At 41.9% G+C, this 25,071-nt stretch overlaps 1 protein-coding gene across 1 annotated transcript; it reads left to right on the plus strand.

Annotated features, from left to right (window-relative positions):
* Positions 1–21,964: 21,964 nt before the first annotated feature.
* LOC120245102 (RNA polymerase II subunit A C-terminal domain phosphatase SSU72-like) lies at positions 21,965–22,555 on the plus strand. Its single transcript, XM_039251977.1, has one exon. It carries the CDS (start codon positions 21,965–21,967, stop codon positions 22,553–22,555), a length of 591 nt encoding a protein of 196 aa, XP_039107908.1.
* Positions 22,556–25,071: the final 2,516 nt, after the last annotated feature.

Here is a 25,071-nt window from a genome sequence, read left to right on the forward strand (position 1 = left end):
CTTTTAACTTGGGTGCTGGGAATCTTGCCCTTGAGATGCACAGCTTACAAACTGGAAAACACCTCAAGGGGAAATTGCACATTAAATTTGGGGCTCATTTCTCTAAGATTCCTTCTTCTATTTCAAGTCTCAGACTCCATGGCATCTCTGAACTCCAGCTTCCTTCTTTCCAATCCACTGGAAATGCCACCAGCCTAGCGCGCCCCCCCCACCCCCTTCAGTGTAGTCTATTTCCTGCACCTGGACTCAGCAAATACTCTGAGGGAAAAAGCACAGGCAACTGTGGCATTGCCTAGGTGCACCTACATTCTCTGCAGCAATTTTTCTCCTTCAAGTCCTGCCTGGCTTGATTTCTCCCAAATACCTTCAGTTACTTTCTGTATTTTATCCGGCTGTTACATTTACTATTGATAGGAGGATTAGTGTGGCATAAGCTACTCCATTGTGCTTGGCTGTGGAGGCTGGATATACTTATTGCTCATCCACAGATGTCCTAAAGCTCCAAGGTACTGACTGGTTTAAGTTTCATTCTTGGTCACCTGAGTGGTAACTGGTCTCTGCCACCAGGCTTGCCCCTTCCCATCCATGTTGGCATGGAGGCAGAGGCCTCAAGGTGGGACAATTTGAACATCAAGAAGAATTATATCTACAATGGGTTGAAACCCATCTACTATGGATATTATAAGCCAAGAGTAATTCTGAGTCTGAAAAAATGATTTACCTTTGGAAGTTCTAGAAGGAGTAATTCAGTATTTTGAAAGCAGGTAAGGGGAGAACCTTAAACATGCTTCTCTTCTTCTTCTTCTTCTTCTTCTTCTTCTTCTTCTTCTTCTTCTTCTTCTTCTTCTTTTTTATTTTTAATTTATTTCTAGGAGACAGAGAGAGAGACAGGGTGAGCAGGGGAGGGTCAGAGAGAGAGGGAGACACAGATTCTGAAACAGGCTCCAGGCTCCGAGCTGGCAGTCAGCACAGAGCCCAACGCGGGGCTCGAACCCACGAACTGCGAGACCATGACCTAAGCGAAAGTCGGACGCTTAACCGACTAAGCCACCCAGGCACCCCTTCTTCTTCTTTTTTTAATGTTTATGTATTTTTGAGAGAAAGGAGACCGAGTGTGAGTAGGGGAGGGGCAGAGAGAGGAAGACACAGAATCTGAAGCAGGCTCCAGGCTCTGAGCTGTCAGCACAGAGCCGGATGCAGGGCTGGAGGCCACAAACCCTGAGATCAAGCCAAAGTCAGATGCTTAACTGACTGAGCCACTCAGGTGCCCCAAAACATGCTTTTCTTCTATAAACTCTATTTCTATTGCCACATCTTGAGCTTTCTAGTCTTCAGTGTAAGTGGGACACTGTTCTACAAACTGCTTCTAGCCAAATGCATTACCCCCTTTCAGGTATTATTATTCCACAAGACACTTCTGTGGCATAGCACTCAGCTCTTACAGAGACACTCTCCCTTGGCCTTGGGAGTACTCATTGTCAAGTTCTCCTCTTGATGGTCTATTCTTCCTCTCCCTTGCTCCTTAGGCCCCAGAGCCCATCTGAGGTGCTGTCTCTAGCCCCACCAGATATCACCTGCCATATTTAAATTTTCCCTTTTCCATGGTTTGCGGCAGGAGAGAGGCTGGGTCTCCAGCTACCCAGGTCCTTCCTTAGGCTCTCCCTGGACCTGGCTCTAAGAGCCATGTTCCACAAAGTCCGAGGTCACCTCAGGGGCAGATGAGAGGTGGCTGTGTGCCTCAGGCCTTGCTCCTCCAACGCCAGGGAGAGGAAAAGGTGAGAACAGGAAGCTCTGTCCTGGGGTGCATCCTCGGGATGCCCTGTCTGGTTAAAGGCAAAGCAGGGGGCACCATGGGGTGCTGTCACTGTATCTGGTGGCTCCACTCCTACCCAGGGTTCCTCAGCCTGGATCCTGCTCCCCTCACCCAGCTGGGTCCTCCTCAGTGAGACCACAGTAACAAGGACATAAACCTCAATTCTCAATCACCGTGTAATGAAACAGATGGTATAGGTATCTTAGAGGTGGACTAACTTAGGGTTAGTGTAAGTAGATTGTTAATATCTGTCCCACGCACTATAAGGGAGCTGTAAAATGATAGCACAGGAAGAAATCTTGGTTACTTGAAGGCCTGATGGTGCGTGGGAATGCTTTCTGAATGCTATTAACTTACTGCCTAGGCTTAAGATCCAAGGAGGGAACATGGCAGAGATTGATTTTGGTATCCTGAAACTGTACTCTCCATGGACCCAAAAGCCAAGGTGAAATCATGAGTGGAATATAGACCAGGAGACTGTAAGGCTTTCCTTAGGTGCTTCAGAGGAGAGCTGCTGCTTACTCTGTTCTTTGCCACCACCCTTGTGGGGAGTAGAGACCACTTTGCCTTCCACCATCTCTGAGTATGCTCCCATTTGGGGTCTAGGAACAATCAGACTTGCACCTCAGTGAGCTGAATACATGAATCCTTTGTCAGTGGGCCCAGAAGGAAGAAATGGTTAGTCAGAACAAACTGCACATTTACCCACTGACATACAGGTACTAGGGGACAAAGAAGATGACTCAGATAAAAGGTAAATTCCATTAAAGAAATTGAAGGAGGAGGATGACAAAAAGTATTTTATGAGTCCATAATATAATTTTCTTATAAATAATTTTGTGAATGAATTGAAGGAAGAGATGGTTTTTCTGAGATACAAACTAGATTTGAGATATATCCCAAAACAAGCAGCAAAAAATATAAAACTTAATCAAGAATAACAAAATGTAAGTTATTGGAATCCCAGAAGGAGTAAGGGGCATCAATGGTTTATAGACAATAATGACAATAATAATAGTATGCTAGTACACAAGTATACTATTTCTTGCCCTGCCCTGCCCTGCCTTGCCCTGCCCTGCCTTGTCCTGCCTTGCCTTGCCTTGCCATTCCTTTCCTTTTTTCCTTTCTTTCTTCACTTACTTCCAAGACTATTTAAATTCAGATTAGTTAACATATAGTGTAGTATTGGTTTCAGGAGTAGAATTAAGTGATTCATCACTTACGTGTAACAGCCAGTGCTCATCCCAATAAGTGCCCTCCTTAATGCCCATTAGTCATTTAACCCATTTCTCCTCCATGGCCCCTCAGTTTGTTCTCTATAGTTAGAGCTTCTTATGATTTGCCTCCCTCTTTGTTTTTTATCTTATTTTATTTTTCCATCCCTTCCCCTATGTTTATCTGTTTTGTTTCTTAAGTTCCACATATTAGTGAAATCATATGGGATTTTTCCTATTGTGACTTACTTCGCTTAGCATAACACACTCTAGTTCTATCCGTGTCATTGCAAATGGCTAGTATCCAAAATCTATGAAGAATTTATCAAACTCAACACTCCCAAAATAAATAATCCAGTTAAGAAATGGGTAGAAGACACAAACAGGCATTTCTCCAAAGAAGGTATACAAATGGCTAAAAGAATCATGGAAAGATGCTCAACATCACTCATCATCAGGGAAACACAAATCAAAACCACAATGAGATACCACCTCATACCAGTAAGAATGGCTGAAATTAACAACTTAGGAAACAGCAGATATTGGCAAGGATGCAGAGAAAGGGAAACCCTCTTACACTGTTGGTGAAAATATAAACTGGTGCAGCCATTCTGAAAAATAGTGTGGAGGTTCCTCAAAAAGTTAAAAATAGAATTACCCTATGATCCAGCAATTGCACTACTAGGTATTTATCCAAAGGACAGAAAGACACTGATTCAAAGGGGCACATGCACCCCAATGTTTGTAGCAGCACTGTCAACAATAGCCAAATTATGTAAAGAACCCAAATGTCCATTGACTGATGAATAGATAAAGATATGGTATATATATGCAATGGAATATTACCCAAATATCAAAAAGAATTTAATTGTAGAATATTTCTTGATTTGTTATAAAAGGCTCAGGGAATTTCAGACTAGACCATGCTTCCTCAACAGGAGTGATATCACCCCTAAGGAGACAAAAATGATTTGGGGGCTGGAGGTGGTGGTGGTGAGGAAAAAGTCTCACTCTTTTTATCCATAAAGTACACATGCAGTAAGAAACTAATATGTGATTTATCTGTGCTGTTAAAATTTCATAGGGGGAATTAGGAAAAAGTGTCTAAAAAGACTCATTAGGTGGGTGATAAGGAATGAAAGATTGAGAAGTAATGAAATAGACTGATGAGAAAGGAATACTCTGGCAAAGATTTTTAATTTTAAGGGGCAAGAGAAAACCCTTACATATATCACTTATGTGAACCAGAACAAAATGGGGGTGGAGGAATGTGAAAAAAAGAAAGAAAACAGAGGCAAGCAGTGAAGGTTGGGTTACACACTTAAGTAATTTATTATCAAGTCTAATGGAAAAAGGTGAGGCTTCAGGGAGAGTCCATTCTAAGTTATAGGGACTCAGAAATCAAAAGGGCTATCTCCAAAATAAATTAGATTAGATTAAGATCATTGAATTAGAATAAACAAAATGTCTCAGTAAAATCTGGGAATTAGGAATAGGGTCAGTGAAAAAGAATTAAGAGACTGATAAAACTTTTGTTTTCAAAAAAAAAACAAAACAGTAGGGAAATTGATCTAATTAGGAAGGGCAGGGAAAGTGCAGGTAACATTTTAATGGAATTGAAAATCAAGGGGCGCCTGGGTGGCTTTGTCGGTTAAGCGTCTGACTTTCGCTTAAGTCATGATCTCGCGGTTCGTGGGTTCAAGCCCCGCGTCGGGCTCTGTGCTGACTGCCAGCTCAGAGCCTGGAGCCTGTTTCAGAGTCTGTCACTCCCTCTCTCTGACCCTTCCCTGCTCACGCTGTCTCTCTCTCTCTTTCCTAGAAATAAATAAAACATTAAAAAAAAAAGAAAGAAAATCAAGATAGAACTTCCAAATTAACAAGGATGGACTGAAGTGTATAACAACTTGATAAAAATCACAAAAATAACAAAAATCAAGAGCAGAAACAAAAATGTAAAATAAATAAAACTCAAGGAATGAAGTACAATTGTGTATGGACTTAATTCTAGCAATAAATAAATTCTGAAAAGTAAAGGGTGTGTGCAAACATATGGTAGCTGTCCTTCTCTGTCTGACTTATTTCGCTCAGCATAACACTCTCAAGTTCCATCCATGTTGCTACACATGGCCAGATTTCATTCTTTCTCAATGCCATGTAGTATTCCATTGTATAGATAAACCACAGCTTCTTGATCCATCCGTCTGTTGATGGACACTTAGGCTCTTTCCATGTTTTGGCTATTGTTGAGAGTGCTGCTATGAACTTTGGGGTACATGTGCTCTTAAGCATCAGCACTCTTGTATCCCTTGGGTAAATTTCTAAAAGTGCTATTGCTGGGTCCTAGGGGAGTTCTATTGTGAAATTTTTGCACGTATAGGAGGATTAGGATGAACTTAACGAAGGACCATGGGGGAGAAGAAGGGGAAAAATAGTGGGAGAGAGGAAGGGAGGCAAACCATGAAAGACTCTTGAATGCTGAGAACAAACTGAAGGCTGATGGGGATGAAGGGAGGGAAAGGGGGGTGATGGGCATGGAGGAGGGCACTTGTGCGGATGAGCACTGGGTGTTATATGGAAACCAATTTGACAATAAACTATTAAAAAAAAAAAGAAAGGTAAAGGGTGCATGGGCAAAGGAATGACAAAAATTAGCAAATAAAATTAGGATGACAATGCATTCCATATCTGGAGATTCTGATTTAATTGGTCTGGGATGGGCCCCAGGAGTTGATTATATCTCTATTATCTATCATCTATCTATCTATCTATCTATCTATCTATATCTATCTATCTATCTATCATCTCTTAAAATTTTATGTGTGCAATGCAGTATTGTTAATTATAGGCACAATATTGCACAGGATATCTTTAGAACTTAATCATTTTGGGGCACGTGGGTGGCTCAGTCAGTTGAACATGTAACTCAGTCTCAGGTCATGATCTCGTGGTTCACGAGTTTGAGCCCTGTGCTTTGTGCTTGCGCTCTCTCTCTCTCTCAAAAATAAATTTAAAAAAATTAAAAAAGAACTTAATCATCTTGCATAACTGAAATTTTATGTCTCTTTTCTTCCAACCAACACCTGGTAACTGCCATCTACTCTCTGCTTCTGTGTGTTCTCTTTGTTTGTTTGTTTGTTTGTTTGTTTGACAGAGGGCACAAGTGGACAAGGGGGCAGAGAGAGAAAGGTGGGAGGTGGGAGAGAGAATCCCACAAGAGGCAGAGAGAGAGAAAGAGAGAGAGAGAAAGAGAGAGAGAGAGGTGGGGTACACCTGGGGCTTATATTTTACCTGAAGCAGGGCCTATGTTTACCCGAAGCTGGGCTTGAGCTCATCAGATGTGGGACTCGAACTCACCAACTGTGAGATCATTACCTGAGCCAAAGTCAGATGCTTAATGAATGAGCCACCCAGATGACCTTGTGTGTTCACTTTTCATATGAATTACAAGATTTAAGCAATAAAATGGTTTGATAAAATTGGTCTTTTTAATAGTTTGAAAAATGAGATCTATGTTGGTAAGTTCTTTGAGATGTCTTTAATTCACTAGCCAGATTGTGCTGATTCAAAAAGCCATTGCAATAAAATATTCTTAGTTGACATTTATAGCTATAATAAGATTTCCTTTAAAAAAACATTTTACTGATGTATGATTGATATACAAAACCTGCACATATTTAGTGTATACAACTTGATGGGTTTTGAGATAAATATAGGTCTGAGAAAACATCACCAAAATCTAGCTATGAACATATCCATTTCTTCTAGAAGTTTCTCTCCTTTCTTCCTTTTTCCTATCCCTTCTTTCTAGCAAAATGCAAAACTGAATCCACAAGGCTAACTCCAGATTAAAAAATGCTTCCTCTAGCAACACCCTTGTCAAGAGAATTAGAGGCACAAGTGATTTATCATCCAACTGTTCTAATGATCAGGTTAGCTTAGCATGATTAGATTGCACTCCACCTGATCACATTCAGTCAGTCAAGGGATACTGTTAGTGTCCACCCACTCCTTAAAGGTAACTGAACATAAATCCTGTTTCTGTTCTGGCGTACTTAGGTAGTTGGAAGAACTTCCATCAATTCTTGATTTTACTTGCAAATCATGATATTGCAAATCATGATTTTAAGAGTATCTAAAATAGAAAACGCTGCGTGGTGACTCTTACTACACTATCAGCAGGAATGTTGTCCAGCATGTGATCTGTTGCCACTGCTAATGACTTTCTGAATTTTTGGACAAAACGATGTATCATTATCCTATGATTTACACAATCACATTTCTAGAAAATAATGAAATTGAGACGTAAAGAAATGTCCAAGGCAGGCAGTTTTTGTACTTTTTGGACAAAGGGAAAATTAACCTGTGAAGAATTGACAGAATAAAGACAAGGTATTTGAGAGCTTAAATTAGCAGGGAATTCTAAGCAGAACTTAGGCTGAGGTAGTAGAATAGAAAAGGAGAACAAAGGTTTGTTTCTATAGTGTTCTCAAATATAAATTCTTTTTTTTCTCAAATAGTTTATTGTCAAATCAGTTTCCACATAACACTCAGTGCTCATCCCCACAAGTGTCCTCCTCCATGCCCATCCCCCCTCCCCCCCACATCCATCAGTCCTCAGTTTTTGTCAGCATTCAAGAGTCTCTCATGGTTTGCCTCTCTCCCTTTCCCCCACCATTTCCCCCCTTCTTCTCCCCCTTGTTCCTCCGTCAAGTTCCTCCTAATCCTCCTATACGTGCAAACATATGATATTTGTCCTTCTCTGCCTGACTTATTTCGCTCAGCATAACACCCTCAAGGTCCATCCATGTTGCTACACATGGCCAGATTTCATTGTTTCTCATTGCCATGTAGTATTCCATGGTATAGATAAACCACATCTTCTTGATCCATTCATCTGTTGATGGACACTTAGGCTCTTTCCATGTTTTAGCTATTGTGGAGAGTGCTGCTATGAACATTGGGGTACATGTGCTCCTATGCCTCAGCATTTCTGTATCCCTTGGGTAAATTCCTAGCAGTGCTATTGCTGGGTCATAAGGGAGTTCTATTGTTAGTTTCCTGAGGAACCTCCACACTGTTTTCCAGAGGGGCTGTACCAGTTTACATTCCCACCAACAGTGTAGGAGGGTGCCCGTTTCTCCACATCCTCGCCAGCATCTAGAGTTCTCTGATTTGCTCATTTTAGCCACTCTGACTGGCGTGAGGTGGTATCTCAGTGTGGTTTTGATTTGTATTTCCCTGATGAGGAGGGATGCTGAGCATCGTTTCATGTGTCTGTTGGCCATCTGGATGTCCTCTTTGGAGAAGTGTCTGTTCATGTCTTCTGCCCATTTCTTCACTGGGTTGTTTGTTTTTCGGGCGTGTAGTTTGGTGAGTTCCTTATAGATTCTGGATATTAACCCTTTATCTGATATGTCATTTGCAACTATCTTTTCCCATTCCGTTGGTTGCCTATTAATTTTCTGGGTTGTTTCCTTGGCTGTGCAGAAGCTTTTAATCTTGATGAGGTCCCAACAGTTTATTTTTGCTCTTGATTCCCTTGCTTTTGGGGATGTGTCAAGTAAGAAGTTGCTGCGGTGGAGGTCAAGGAGGTTGTTTCCTGCTTTCTCCTCTAGGGTGTTGATAGTTTCCTGTCTCACGTTCAGGTCCTTTATCCATTTTGAGTTGATTTTTGTGCATGGTGTGAGAAAATGATCTAGTTTCATTCTTCTGCATGTTGCTGTCCAGTTCTCCCAACACCATCTGTTAAAAAGGCTGTCTTTTTTCCATTGGATATTCTTTCCTGCTTTGTCAAAGATCAGTTGGCTGTATACTTTTGGGTCCACTTCTGAGTTCTCAATTCTGTTCCATTGGTCTATGTGTCTGTTTTTGTGCCAATACCATACTGTCTTGAGGATGACAGCTTTGTAGTAGAGGCTGAAGTCTGGGATGGTGATACCTCCCGTTTTGGTTTTATTTTTCAGTATTACTTTGGCTATTCGGGGTCTTTTGTGGTTCCATACAAATTTTTGGATAGTTTGTTCTAGTTTTGAGAAGTATGCTGGTGCAATTTTGATTGGAATTGCATTGAATGTGTAGAGTGCTTTAGGTAGTAATGACATCTTAACTATATTTATTCTTCCTATCCATGAGCATGGAATGTTTTTCCATTTCTTTGTGTCTTCTTCAATTTCCTTCATAAGTTTTCTATAGTTTTCATCATACAGATCTCTTGTATCCTTGGTTAGGTTTATTCCGAGGTATTTTATGGTTTTTTGTGCAATTGTGAATGGGATCAGTTTCTTGATTTCTCTTTCTGTTGCTTCATTATTGGTGTATAAAAATGCAACCGATTTCTGTACGTTGATTTTGTACCCTGCAACTTGGCTGAATTCTTGGATCAGTTCTAGTAGGCTTCTGGTGGAGTCTGTCGGGTTTTCTATGTAGAGTATCATGTCATCTGCGAAGAGTGAAAGTTTGACTTCCTCTTTGCCAATTCTGATGCCTTTGATTTCCTTTTGTTGTCTGATGGCTGATGCTAGGACTTCCAGCACTATGTTAAACAACAGTGGTGAGAGTGGACATCCCTGTCGTGTTCCTGATCTCAGGGGGAAAGCTCTCAGTTTTTCCCCGTTGAGGATGATGTTAGCTGAAGGCTTCTCATAGATGGCTTTGATGATGTTTAAGTAGGTTCCTTCTATCCCAACTTTCTCGAGAGTCTTTATTAAGAAGGGATGCTGTATTTTGTCAAATGCTTTTTCTGCATCTATTGACAGGATCATATGGTTTTTATCTTTTCTTTTATTGATATGATGGATCACATTGATTGATTTGCGAATGTTGAACCAGCCCTGTAACCCAGGAATGAATCCCACTTGATCTTGGTGGATGATTCTTTTGATATGCTGCTGGATTCGATTTGCAAGGATCTTGTTGAGAATTTTTGCATCCGTATTCATCAAGGATATTGGCCTATAGTTCTCTTTTTTTGCTGGATCTCTGTCTGGCTTGGGAATCAGAGTGATGCTGGCTTCATAAAATGAGTCCGGGAGTTTTCCTTCGACTTCTATTTTTTGGAATAGCTTGAGAAGAATTGGGATTAATTCTGTTTTAAATGTCTGGTAGAATTCCCCAGGGAAACCATCAGGTCCAGGGCTCTTATTTGTTGGGAGATTTTTGATCACTGATTCGATTTCTTCACTCGTTATGGGTCTGTTCAGGTTTTCTATTTCTTCCCGTGTGAATTTTGGTAGTGAGTGTGTGTTTAGGAATTTGTCCATTTCTTCTAAGTTGTCCAATTTGTTGGCATATAATTTTTCATAGTATTCCCTGATAATTGCTTGTATTTCTGAGGGGTTGGTTGTAATAAGTCCATTTTCATTCATAATTTTGTCTATTTGGGTGCTCTCTCTTTTCTTTTTGATAAGCCTGGCTAGAGGTTTGTCAATTTTGTTTACTTTTTCAAAAAACCAACTCTTGGTTTCATTGATCTGTTCAATTGTTTCTTTGGTCTCTATGTTGTTTATTTCTGCTCTAATTTTTACTATTTCTCTTCTTCTACTGGGTTTAGGGCGTTCTTGTTGCTCTGCCTCTAGCTCCTTTAGGTGAGCTGTTAGATTTTGGACTTGTGCTTTTTCTAATCTCTTGAAATAGGCCTGGAGAGCAATGTACTTTCCTCTTAGGACTGCCTTGGCCGCATCCCATAGATTTTGAATTGTTGTGTTTTCATTTTCATTTGTTTCCATATATTTTTTAATTTCCTCTCTAATTGCCTGATTGGCCCATTCATTCTTTAGAAGGGTGTTCTTTAACCTCCATGTTTTTGGAGGTTTTCCAGACTTCTTCCTGTAATTGATTTCAAGTTTCAAAGCATTGTGATCTGACAGTGTGCATGGTATGATCTCTATTCTTTTATATTTATTGAGGGCTGCTTTATGTCCCAGTATGTGATCTATCTTGGAGAATGTGCCATGCGCACTTGAGAAGAAAGTAAATTCCCTGGCCTCAGGATGTAAAGTTCTAAATATATCCGTCAGATCCATCTGGTCCAATGTGTCTTTCAAGTCCATTATTTCTTTAGTGATTTTCTGTCTGGTTGACCTATCCATTGCTGTAAGCGGAGTATTAAAGTCCCCTGCTATTAGCACATTCTTATCTATAAGCTTGTTTCTGTTTGTGAATAATTGTTTTAGATATTTAGGTGCTCCCATATTCGGTGCGTAGACATTTATGATAGTTAGTTCTTCCTGATGGATGGACCCTGTAATTATTATGTAGTGCCCTTCTTCATCTCTTGTTAGTGTTTTTAATTTAAAGTCCAGTTTGTCTGGTATAAGTATAGCTACTCCGGCTTTCTTTTGATTTCCTGTAGCATGATATATATTTCTCCAACCCCTTACTTTTAATCTGAAGTTATCTTCCAGTATCAAATGAATTTCTTGTAGACAGCATATGGATGGATTTTGTTTTTTTATCCATTCTGCTACCCTATGTCATTTGATTGGAGCATTCAGCCCATTTACATTTACATTCAGTGTTATTATTGAAATATGTGGGTTTATAGTCTTTGTATCTTTTGTATGTTTCATGTTTGTGGTGGTGTCTCTGGTATCTTTGTTCCTTGCAACCTTTCCTTCAGAGCGTCCCCCTCAGGATTTCTTGTAGGGCTGGCTTAGTGGTGACAAATTCTTTCAATTTCTGTTTATTTGGAAAGAATTTATTTCTCCTACTATTTTGAATGACCGGTTTGCTGGATAGAGGAATCTTGGCTGCCTATTTTTTCTTTTCATCACATTGAAGATCTCCTGCCATTTCTGGCCTGCAAAGTTTCAGTAGATAGGTCTGTCACCACTCTGATAGGTTTGCCGTTGTATGTTAGGGCCCTTTTCTCCCTAGGTGCTTTCAAAATTCTCTCTTTGTCCTTGTATTTTGCCATTTTTACTATGATATGCCATGCAGAAGATCGATTCAAGTTACGTCTGAGGGCAGTCCTCTGTGCCTCTTGTATTTCAACATTTACTTCCTTCCCCAGGTCAGGGAAATTCTCTGCTATAATTTGTTCCAGAACTCCTTCAGCACCTTTTCCTCTCTCTTCCTCTTCTGGGATTCCTATGATACGGATATTGTTGCGTTTGACCATATCGCTGAGCTCTCGAACTTTGCTGCTCCTGGATCATTTTGTCTCTTTATTTATTTATTTTTTTGTCAGCTTCTTGTTTTTCTATCATGGTGTCTTCTAAATCACTTATTCTCTTTTCTGCCTCTTCAATCCATGCATTGGAGGCCTCTAATTTATTATGTATCTCATTTATCGCATTTTTAATTCTTCATGCCTATTTTTATTTTCCATTCTGTCTGTAGCCATAGTGTCTCTGATGTCCCCTATGCTTTTTTCTAGCACAGCTATTAATTTCATGACTATTTTTCTAAAATCTTGTTCGTTATGCTGCTGATATCTGTTTTGAGCAGTTCATTAGCTGTCATTTCTTCTTGGAGTTTCTTTGCAGGAGAGCTTTATCGTTTCATCATTTTAGTTAGCTTTCTGGCACTTGATAGTTTTAAAGACTTCTTATGCTCTCTGCACCTGTAAGCGCTGCTGTAACCAAGAAGACTCTTTGACTGTCCAGGGCGTATCCTTTCAGAGAGTGTTTTTTGAGTGGTATCTCTTGTTCTTCCTTGTTGGGACCTTGGTTATTTTATTTTCCTATTCGTAGTGATATTTGGGACTCTCCACCTTGTGTACTCTGGCTTGTTTCTTGAGGTAGCCCTGGAAAAGAAAACAGTCAGACAAACACACAGGGAGCAGGATCACACGATCGCACAGGCTAATTTAACTAACATGCAAAGTGAGAGGGAAAACGAAAAAGTTAAGAGAAAAGACGGAGGAGGGACGGCGAATAATAGGGAGTATAAAATACATAAAAGCGTCAAAAAGGAGAAAAGAAAAGGAAAAAAGAAGAAAACCAATGGACAAAGAACGGTTTAAAGCATATAACCAGATTTCCAGCTACAGTTAAATAGCCTTGTGTATGCAGTGCTGGTTGAAGAGCATAGAGAAAGAGAGAGAAGACAGGGCGGAGATGAGGCAAAAATGGAAATAGAATGAACAGGCAGAAGGGATAAGAAGCTTTTTTCAAAGAGTTAAAAGGTAGCATATGGTTGGATAGGTGAGAGAAGGATACTGGTATTATCCAGAGAAACTCTATAGTCTAATTACTCCTGAGAGAAAGAGATGAAAATGTCGGTAGGTGTAGAATTTACATCTTCAGAATGGACTCATTGTGATTGTTTAAGCAAGCCGGTGACCAGAGTTAATCAGGTCAGTGTTCTGGGGAAAAAAGAGAGAAAAGAGAAAGAACAAGAAAAAAAGAAAAAAAAAAGGGAGGAGGCCAGCTCTCAAGCAGGGATGGGCGTGGCGTGATCCAATGCCTCAGGTGGGAGTTCTGCCTTCTCCGTTATGGGGAGGAGAGTGGCGGTGCTCCAGTCCCTTCTTGAACCAAGCGCTGCACCTTGTTTTTTTTTTGGTGTGTAAACTCCCCTTACCGGGGGCTGCAAAGTTGTTTGCGCTCTTCAACCAAGTCCAGTCCCAATCTCCAAATCCCAGTCCGTGCGCCACCTTGAAATTGCCTTAGAAACAACTTCCCAGGCAACCCCCTTGGGGCAATTCCAGGCCCCCTGCCAAGCTCTGGGTGTGGGAGTCAGAATTGCTGCTTCTTTCTCTGGGTCGGGCTGGCACACATGGGCGGGGTTTGCCTGCTGGGTGCGCCGAGCCTGCTGGAGTGAGGAAAACCAGGTCCGTCTATGGCTCGTCACCCGAAACACGAACTCACAAGCAAATTTCCCAGTTTTTAGCTCTTTGCCTTCCCTCTAGAGTTCTAGCCAGCCAGGAGCGCAGATGCACGGTGTCCGCGCGCAGCTCTTTCTGGGGCCCAAGCCACCCAGGAGGACAATGTCGGCAGGCGTGCCGCTACTCTGATGTCCAGCCCACCAGGAGCCAGCACAAAGAAGCGGTCTGTGTGCTCAGCCCCCCTGGGACCAGTTGGCGCGAGAGGACCTGGCGTGCAGGTATTTGGCAAGTACGGTCTTTCTATGCCCCGAGCGGAGGTTTTTCCCCCCGAGCGGAGGTTTTTCTGTTTCGGACTCTCTATTTTTCCCCTCTCACTCCCTGTAGAGGGTAGAGGGGGATCGCCTCTGACCCTGGAGTCTCCAATCCCGGCCCTGTTTTATCTTCCCCAGTTCGCACTCATGTTAGAAGCCTTTCTCAGTAGATTCTGCGTCCTTTTTCTCCCAGTCTCTTAGGTTTTGTAAGGTTTCCAATGGCTTCAGACTTTTTCAGTGTGATGTATGGGCGCGAGTGCAAGTATGGAGCTCCTTACTTCTCCGCCATCTTGCCCCCTCTCTCAACTTTAAAATCTTTATCACTTTGGTGATAAGGATGTCTTTGTACTTCTCGGCACTGTGAGGGTATTTCTGACATGGGAGATTTGTTTTCTACTTTCAGGGGGACAGACAAGGGTCTGAGTGTCCTTGAATTGGCTGTTTCTTAAGTAGTTTTTATTGAAAATAATTAATGTGCCAATGTGGCACTTTTTCGGGCACCCTCCCTTGGCTCCTATGAAAAGAGAGGTGCTCTGGTCTTGGAAGTTGTTAAATTATTCCTCACTGAATTCCTGTCCTCTGAGATATCTTATGATATCCCTGGACAGTCACATACAAAGAGCTCAATGTTTCAGTTACACAGGATGAATAACTTCTGGAGGTCTTATGGACAGCATGGTGATGGTAGTTATTAATACTTCATTGCATAGGGATGCCTGGCCAGGTGTCTGACTCTTGATTTTGGTGTAGATCATGATCCCACGAGTTTGTGAGTTCCAGTCCCGCATTGGGCTCTATGCTGACATTGTGAAGACTGCTTAAGATTCTCTCTTTCTCTCTCTCTCTCTCAAAATAGATAAATTATTTGATTTTAAAAAACTATTGCATATTTGGAATTTGCTAAAAGACTTGACTTTAAGTGTTTTCATCCACTCACACAAGTTGCAGCTATGAAAAGTGAATGGCATGTTAATTAGATTGATTGTGGCAATCATTACACACACAATGTGTGTATGTATACACATACACCAAAATATCACATTGTACACCTTCAATATATAAATTTTTGTCTCTCAATTATACTTTAAGAAAGCAGGAAAAAAAGAACTCCTCTAAAATACAACAATTTGATTTGTGAAATATTTGGTATGTGTATGTACATACTTTTCTGTGTGTGTCTTTATGTATCTGTGTAAAAATAATAAAAAACAAACATACTCATAAATATAGAAAGACACATATGTAGCTGTACCTTTGAAAAATGTGGAATATTGGGGCTCCTGGGTGGCTCAATCGGTTAAGTGTCCAACTTTGGCTCAGGTCATGATCTTACTGCTCGTGGGTTTGAGCTCAGGCTCTGGGCTGACAGTTCAGAGCCTGAAGCCTGCTTAAGATTCTGTTACTCCCTCTCTATCTCTCTGTCCCTCCCCCACTTGGGCTCTCCTTCTCACTCAAAAATAAATAAATAAGCACTAAAAAAAGGAAAAGGTGGACTAGTCATCATAGCAGTTTATAAGATGCCATCACTTAACGTGTCCATAACTTACATCAGTAAGTTATGAAAGGGCCATTTGGTAAGTCTTTTTTTTTTTATATTTTTTTTACTGTTTTATTTACTTCTGAGAGAGAGAGAGAGACAATGTAAGCAGGAGAAGGTCAGAGAGAAAGGGAGATACAGAATCTGAAACAGGCTCCAGGCTCTGAGTTAGCTGTCAGCACAGAGCTCGATGCAGGGCTTGAACCCACGAACCGTGAGATCATGACCTGAGCCGAAGTCAGACGCTTAACTGACTGAGCCACCCAGGTGCCCCTGGTAAGTCTTAAGCCATACAAAGGAAAAAGGGACTGTTTGTAGAACACTGGTCATGGACACTGAAAATGGTGTTCCTATACTTGACCAGGGATAATCCTACTGATAGGACACTGACTCTTGGCAAGAGGGAATGGGGGGACTCTGTGATGCTCTAGAGAACTGGCCTATTACAGCCAACTCTTGAGTAGTGGGTGCCCGAGTCGGGCTCCAGCAGGTCCGGGGGTCCCTGATGGATGGATGGCATCAGCGAGAGAGGGATGAGAGAGCCACAAGATTCTTTCGATTCACCAGCCAGGCATCTCTGCTCTGTCTGAGACTCAACTTTATTTTATGATTAAGTGTTTGGGGCACAGCACGGAAGTGGCACTCTGATGATAAATATTTTGATCAGTAAAAACCTTCCAGAACATTGATATGCATAACCTTATTATGATGATTTAGATAAGGGTACTCATGCTCATTAAATGAGGAAGGAAGGAATTTTAACATTCAAATACAAACAGGATAATGTTTTTAGTATAGTAAAGGCAAAAGGTAGTTCTTTGTGGGCAGGGGTCAATATCTTGTTTATCACTTAATGGGAAGTATTAAGAAAAACAGGTTTTTTGGGAAACACAATGTTTGCTCTCATAAACACAAAAGAAAGCATCTAAACATTAGCCACGGGCTTATAGTTCCTATAACATCTTCCATGCCCAGGAATAGTACATCAGTCTGTACCAAAGTTATTATTTTATTAATGTAAGCCTGAAGGCAATAGCTGACCTTTTTTTGTCATCGATTACTCCATCTAGATCACTACTTCCAGATTAGTAAGCATCAGCGTTTTTCCAGGCTACAACAATTTCCTTCACAAGGTGCAATCATCATACCAGGGCCAGAATAAGTCACTCCCAATAAATCAACAAGGTGCCATGGGGGTTGGTGCTCAAGCAGAAACAATTGAGTCGGGATGGGTATCAGTCGTCCTTGGACTGCAAGCACCTTGCAAACTTGCCTTGACCTCACAAAGAGTTTCCTCAACTAGTGAGTTCAGAATGGCTCCGAACAAGCGGGACCACAACATGTGTCCTTCCCAGTTCATTTTATAGCAGCATGTTAGTTTGGACGGTAGAATGGAGTCTGTCCTAGACACAGAAGCCCTTGCATGAGCCCAAGAAGAGACCATTATTTTTGAAACGATGGACATAATGGTGTCCTGGAAAGGCATTCCAGAGGGATGGAGTCAAAGCAACTCCTCCAAAGCTCTTTGCATGAAACAGAAATGCTTGACGAGCACAGAAATGGGTGGAAATTCATGCTGAGATTGCCATCCTGAATAGCAGTAAGTAAGTGTTTGCTTTAAGAAGTTGTTTCTCAGGATGCCTGGGTGGCCCAGTCGGTTGAGCATCCAACTCTTGATTTTTGGTTCAGGTCATGATCCCAGGGTTGTGGGATCAAGCCCTGCATCAGGTTCTGCACTGAGTATGGAGCCTGCTTGAGATTCTCTCTCACCCCATCCCTCCCCCATCCCTTTCTCATGCTCACACTTTCTCTCTCTCTGTCTCTATAAAAAAAGAAAAAAGTTGTTTCCCATGTGTATTTTCCCTTCACTTAGATTCCACAGTGGAGCATTAATGGTGCTCACAAAAGCCAAATGTCATCATCTCCTTCCCGCTCCAACTTGCTTAAAAAAAAACTACTAGGCACTACCACCATTGTAAGCTATTGAATGAGCTACTTGTATAAATGGATTCAAGTCACTTATATAAGCACACTGTCGGGATTAAAACATATTTAGGTATATATTTTTCAATAAACACACCTTAAACAAAAGTTTGTAAATAAAGGAGTGACTGAACAAACGTTAAATTATGCTTGCTATAAATTACCAGGACTAAGCTAAGTCCTGGAGATAATAAATATCATAGTCCCCTTTCTCAGAGAGTCCATAGACTAGAGTTGACAAAAAGAAAGGAACTAAAACACAATGCGATAAATAATGTAGAAAGCACTGTGGGATAGGGTAGGACAGTCGCTTCACCCAACGGTAGAAGGGAGAAGGCTTCCTGCAGATTCCTGGGCTGAATGTTGACAAGTACCAAGAGTTAGCCAGGTGAAGGGCGTGGCAACAGGCAGTGGCCAATGTGAATGGTGGCAAGGTGAGGAAAGCAGCTATGGAAGAGGAGAGGCAAGAGACGTTCCTGAAGAGATAGGAAGGAGGAGAGCCAGGAAAGGCCTTGGATATTGTAGGTCAGGAAAAATTTCCTCTGACGTTCAAAGTCTTTTAGATGGACTAAGAATTAAATTGACAGGAGACAGATTAAGAGGAAAAAAAATCTAAAGTTTTATTTATGTGCACAGAGGCCCGGTAATGAATTCGAGGCCTCAATAAATAACGAAGGCAGGTAGTTTTTGTGCTTTTAAGCAGGGACAATACATTCGTGAGGAGTTACCAAGACAAAGAAAAGTTTGAGAGCTTCAATTAGGAAGGCATTTGAAACAGAATTTGGGCTGGGGAGTTTAATTAGTAAAATGTAACAAGGGTTGTTTATACAGACTTCTCAGCTCAAATTCCCACCTCTGGTGATAAGGATGTTTCTTTACCCTCTGGTACAGGTTGTGAGGGTACATTTCACGTGGAAGATTTATTTATTGTTTTCTGGAAGCAAGGGACGGTGGTGGTGATGTCAGAGTGTTCTTTTGCATTGGCTGGTCTCAAGTAACTTTTCCTTAAAATCGTCAGTGTGTCAAAGTGGTGCATTTTGGAACGGCTTCCCCTTGGCCACCACAAGAAGGAGTTCAGAACATGCCATCCCAACATGTACCACTGTGGAATAGTGATCATTTTGAGCTGAAGGTGCTTGAGAAACAGCAGATACAACGAGAGTTCTCTGAATTACCCCTTCCTTCCTAAAAAGTAGCCATATGGTTTCCTTTGAGGGGAGTGCCCTTTCTGTACCAGAAAGAGAAAAACACCCTCAGCCCCAGAAACTCGGAATCCATGCTGAAAAGGTCTTGACAAACTTACAAAAATAACCCTCATCATCTGCCAGTTCCTGTATCCCTACCCTGGATAGCCCCTAGTCACATCACCACACTTCCTGTCCCCAGCCCAAACCCTTTGTCTTCCCATTTCTTCACAAAGTTATCATTTCTTTGTGGAAAAGATTTAAATCTGCTTGCTTTGGTCACTTATTCAGGTCTTCATTCTCTCATAAAGGTACGGTGAACATGTGAAAATTTAATAAATCCTGTATGCATTTCTGTCTACTGAATGAATCTGTTTTATGTCACTTTGATTCCTAGGCCCAGCCAGAGACCCGAAGGGACGAGAATTTTTCCTCCCCTGCAGACTCCATGCTAGCAACTTGGACTTTAACTCGAAGATCAATTGGTGGCTATTATGTAGAAAGTGATGATCTAGTTTTGGAGTCGATAAGTAAATTATGCTGATATTGACCATTAGTACCTTTGTATATGGACTCAGACTCACATTAATTAGACTCAAATTCTGGAAACGGGAAGTATTATCAAAGTATCAAACATTAATGGAAGTCAGCTGACCAATTTCCAAAGCCATTTTCCATTATAGAGATGCTCAAGTAAATGAGTTTAATTACAGAATTTATGCCAAATATTCGTTAAATGAGCGAACATATGTGCTATTTCAACTGGTTAGGATTTTAATTTTAATCCTTAAAGTCCTTATTTTTAATTTAAGTCAATAAATATTTATAGGTGACTGCTATGGGCTGGATTCCATGCTAGGTACTAGGAAATACTGTAAGCAAAAATACCTACTGGGGCACCTGGGTGGCTCAGTTGGTAAAGCATCTGACTTCGGCTCAGGTCATGATCTCACAGTTGGTGAGTTCGAGCCCCATGTCAGGCTAGTGCCAATGCTCGGAGCCTGAGGCCAGCTTTAGATTCTGTATCTCCCTTTCTCTCTGCCCCTTCCCCGCTTGAACTCTGTCTCTGACTCTCTCACAAAAATAAATAAACATTAAAATAATACCTACAATCCAGTCCCTACCTTTAAGATAATTCAAGCCAGTGAGAAAGAACGACAATAATCAACTTATCACAGAAATTGACACACTTTCATGAGTGCTTCCGGAATGTCAAAGGAAAAGTTGTTTGAGTCTGGGGGAAGAGCATAGGCTGCCGTGAGAGAAGTAAGCTTAGCTGCGATCTGATAGCTGAATAGATCATCTTCTATGTGTTTGTGGATGGGGTTGTGGCTGAGAACCTTGAGGAACAACAACACAGGCTGCGCAGACAGCGAGGCTGGTGGAGAGTGGTATCTTAAAAGAACTAAAAGGACTAAAAAATTCCCAGAGGGTCTTTCTTTTTTTTTTTCTCTCTCTCTCTACAAACTTTAATATTATTTCTGGTTAGCTAACATACAGTGTACTATTAGTTTCAGGTGTAGAATTTAGTGGTTCAGTACTTCCATACAACACTGGGTGCTCATCACAGGTCCCTCCTTAATCCCCATCAGCTATTTAGCCCATCCCTCAGTCCACCTCCCCTCCACTGTCTTTCTGAGAGGCAAGACTGGACATTTTAAAATTTTCATTTTCTTTAAACAAGGGAAGCTGCTGAAGTGTTTATGCAGGGGGAATTCCTGATCAGATTTGTGTTTGTCAAGTATTCCTTCATCTGTCTGCTCTGAGACCTTGAGCGCAATGGGACAAAGTAGTAGCCCAGAGACTCAAGGGAATGCAAGGTATGCAAAGTCAAGAAGTGGAAGATATTTCCTCTAAGATTCCTAACCGGGAAGCAGATTTACCCTCAGACTGATTTACACTCAGAGGGCCTGGTGTTGGCCCTCTTTTGTATAATGTTCAGAGCTTTACCCCTCCTAGTTTTCAGTCTAGCTGTTTGGTATCATCTGGGAGCTGGTTGGAAATGTAATCTTAGATCTGACTCTGGAGTAATGAGTCAGGATTTGCATATCAAAGCCATCCTTGGGTTCTTTAATCCAGATAATCTGAGTAACACTGCTTTAGAGCAAAGCTTCTCAGATTTGGTTGCCCTGTAGCAACACCCAGCTAGTCTGAGGAATTATTGCCATCTAGTTCCCACCACCAGAGATTCAGTTGTCAAAATTATTTTCCCTGAATCTAATGATTTTTAACAACTTCCCAGGGATTTCTACTAGGCAGTCAAATGTAGGTAGAAGTAAAGAAGTGAGTTTAGATTTTCAGAAAGCTCTGCTTTATGGCAGTTCCCTGGTGTGCATCAGAATCACCTGGAGGGCTTTTTAAAACACGGATCTCTGGGCTCCACACCCAGAGTATTAAATATGAAATATATTGCATTTTGGCGTGGAAATGCTCAAAGCTGTACTTGAAGGAATAAAAAGTAGGTGGAACCTTTTATTAATTTCTGATCTTCCTTGAGAATCATGATTTTAACAGTATTAGAAACAGAAAATGCTGTGTGGTGACTCCGACACTATCAGCAGAGATGTTTACCAGCATGTGATTTGTTTGCACTGGTGAATGACATTATGAATTTTTGGGCAAAACTATGTATCATCTTCCGATGATTTATACAATCGCGTTTCTAGAAAGTCCAAATGCACATTAACTTGCAGGGATACTTGTAGGTAGAACTGATTTGGATGACGTTCACAATCTGAAAACAGATTTTCCACCAATATTCACGACCATTTCATGTAGAGCAGTGACATGCTTACAGTGAGCCTGCTTGACTTGGTCACTGTCAACCTCAGCCCTCATTCACCATGCAAAGCCACAGGGGGAAAGCGGGTTTCACATCTCTGTGGCCGGTGGCCACACCCTTATTGAGATCCAGTGGGTTAGTTGATGCCATGAGCTCATGGTTGTTGTGATTAGGTTATGGGTCTCGGACGACAGTCCACCTGAGGAAACCAAGTCAACCAGGAAGTCCTGGAAGTCTCCGCCCATTCCGTGGAGGGGCCGGAATATAAGGCCAGTTGCCTGATCTCGGACACTGTGCTGGTTGGAAGAGCTGAGCCAGGACACCGCTCTGGTCGCAGCGTCTCCGCAGCCCTCGCAGCAACCAGCGGCCGCCACCATGTCCTCGTCGGCTCTCAGGGTGGCCGTGGTGTGCATGAACAACATGAACCGGAGCATGGAAGCGCACAGTATCCTTCAGAAGAGAGGGTTCAGCGTGCGGTCCTTTGGAGCCGGATCTCGGGTGAAGCTCCCAGGACCCCCACACTGTCGTCGGCGTCCCGTGCGGTACGATTTCTCCACGACATACAGGCAGATGTATGACGACCTCTCCAGGAAAGACCGGGAATGCTACAGAGGCAACGGAGTTCTGCACATCTTGGAGAGGAACGAGAGAATCAAACCTCGGCCAGAAAGGTTTCAGGAGTGCAGCGACCCCTTCGACCTCATCTTCACCTGCGACGAGAGGGTCTACGACCGAGTGGTGCAAGAGCTGAATGCCCGGGAGCAGGTGACCTTCCAGCCTGTGCACGTGGTGAACGTGGACATCAAGGACACCTTGGAGGAGGCCGCCCTCGGGGCGTTCCTCATCTGCGAGCTGTGCCAGAACTTACAGCAGGCGAACGACATGGAAGACAGTCTGGATCAGTTGCTGCTGGCAGCGGAGGAGAAAACAGGAAAGAGCTTTCTTCACACGGTCTGCTTTTACTGACGGACACGGCTAGATTTGGTCCCTTGGTCGGTAAGAACTTGTGCGTGGGGTTTCGGATTAGTCCGTATTTACTGTGGGAAGTGGTGTTTCAATTTCCTTTCCAGGAACTTCTGTTTGTATGCTTTTTAGATATATACCACCGGAGAAGAGATATGAGCAAGACAAAGCATCTGTTGGGAGAGAAGGACAAGGCCTAAACGTCAAGGAAACAGTTCAGACTTGGGCATATGCTCTAGATACTTTGTGCACAAGAAGTAATTCAGCGCTCATGTGGGTCTTGAGGAAGTTACTGCGTTTTGCAGATGAACAAATCAAAGTTTTAATGGAGTGCTGGACAAGTGATTTGTTAAAGGATGTTCAGGGACCAAACCGTATTGTCTGGGCCATCCCTTTTTTCCCCAGCCTTCGTTCTGGAGGCTCTGGGGGAGAATTAATTTTGCTTTCTTTTCTAGCTTCTAGAAACCACCCATCCATGTTCTTTGGCTCCAGGTCCCCTTCTTCCCTCCTCAGAAACAGCCATGGCAAGTTGAATCGCTTCACATGACATCACTATTGCCTCCCTCTTTCACAGTTAAGAACCCTTGTGATTACATTGGGCTCACCCAGATACTTCAGGTTGATCTCCCAATTTGAAGGTCAGCGGTGTTGAAAAGAATGCCAGAGGCCCAGGGTGGTGTTGCAAGACTTAACTGAAGTTTCAAGTTCTCCAGGAGTATACTTGTAAATCAATGAGTCTGGGGCTTTGTAGTCAGCACCAGCGGGATAACCTGTTATATGGTTCTCTCCATCTCCCAAAGGAAGATGAGGTCACCTAAGAAGACCTCCTCCCATTCCCACTGAGGGAAGGGGACCTTGCCTGAAACAGTTGTTTCTTTTCTTTTGCTTCAAACTTCTTGCCTCACTGCCCTTCACATAAAAACCTTGCATTTTGTATAAGTCCTTGGAGCTCCCTTTTACTCTGTAGATGGGCTGTTACTTGATCCATGAATTGATTAATAAAGCCAGTTAGATCTTTACAGTTTACTGGTTTGACTTTTTGTTATTTAACAGTGAACTAGGAAACTTAATCCCATCTGTACCGTTTACTTTTAAAGTGTACTGTTTTCAGTATTATACTGAGGGTGTTGCCTCAGTTTAAATTAAAAAATACTTTTTTAATGTTTATTTCTTGAGACAGAGAGAAAGAGAGAGCATTTCGGGGAGGGGCAGAGAGAGAAGAATAGAGAATCCCAAGCTGACTTTTTGATGTCAGTACAGAGGTCCACGTAGGGCTTGATCTCAGGAAACTAGGTGATCATGAGGAGCCAAAACGAAGATTCAACAGATTAACTGAGAGCCACCTAGGTACCCCATATGGTATTTCTTTAAAACAATTTTCTTTTGTTCATTTTGTAGGGTATATCAATTAGAATTTTTTACTTTCATGAGAAAGATTATATTGCACTTTGAATTTATAAATGTATCTCTTCTCCAGGACACCTTAGTACAAAACCAACGTAGAAAATGGGCTCCATGTTGGGGGTGCCTGCATGGCTTAGTTGATTAAGCCTCAGACTCTTGGCTTTGGTCAAGTCATGTTCTCATGGTTTGTGAGTTCAAGCTCCATGACAGGCTCTGTGCTGTAAATAAGGGGCCTGATTGGGATTCTCTATCCTTTTCTCTCTCTGCCCTTCCCCTGATCTCTCTCTCAAAAATACATAAATAAAAACTTTAAAAAAATTAAAAAAAAGAAATGGGCTCTATATTATTACTAAAATCAATGAATTAATGATCTGTTTAATTAACAGCTTACTAAAGTAGATGAAATGAAATAAAAATAATTTTATTTTTTTATTTTATTTTTTTTCACAGTTTATTGTCAAGTTGGTTTCCAAATAACACCCAGTGCTCAACCCCAGAATTGCCTTCCTACAGGCCCATCACCCTCCTCCCCTCCACATCCATTAGTCCTCAGTTTGTTTCTCAGTATTCAAGAGTCTTTCATGGTTTGCCTCTCTCCTTTGCCCCCACCATTTCCCCCCTTCTTCTCCCCCATGGTCCTCCATTAAGTTCCTCCTAATCCTCCTATACGTGCAAACGTATATTTGTCCTTCTCTGCCTGACTTATTTCGCTAAGCATTACACCCTCAAGGTCCATCCATGTTGCTACACATGGCCAGATTTCATTCTTTCTCATTGCCATGTAGTATTCCATGGTATAGATAAACCACATCTTCTTGATCCATCTGTCCATTGATGGACACTTAGGCTCTTTCCATATTTTAGCTATTGTTGAGGGTGCTGCTATGAACATTGGGGTACATGTGATTCTATGCATCAGCATTTCTGTATCCCTTGGGTAAATTCCTAGTAGTGCTATTGCTGGGTCCTAATAGGGGAGTTCTAATGTTATTTTCCTGACGAACCTCCACACTGTTTTCCAGAGGGGCTGCATCAGTTTGCATTCCCACCAACAGTGTAGGAGGGTGCCCGTTTCTCCACATCCTCGCCAACATCTAGAGTTCTCTGATTGGCTC

The sequence above is a fragment of the Hyaena hyaena genome, unplaced genomic scaffold (genome assembly GCF_003009895.1).
Source record: "Hyaena hyaena isolate Hyena2069 unplaced genomic scaffold, ASM300989v1 scaffold_406, whole genome shotgun sequence".
Taxonomy (NCBI): domain Eukaryota; kingdom Metazoa; phylum Chordata; class Mammalia; order Carnivora; family Hyaenidae; genus Hyaena; species Hyaena hyaena.

What these genes read in the sequence shown, in the direction of transcription:
- LOC120245102 (XM_039251977.1), top strand. Translation starts at nt 21,965, where the DNA reads ATGTCCTCGTCGGCTCTCAGGGTGGCCGTGGTGTGCATGAACAACATG.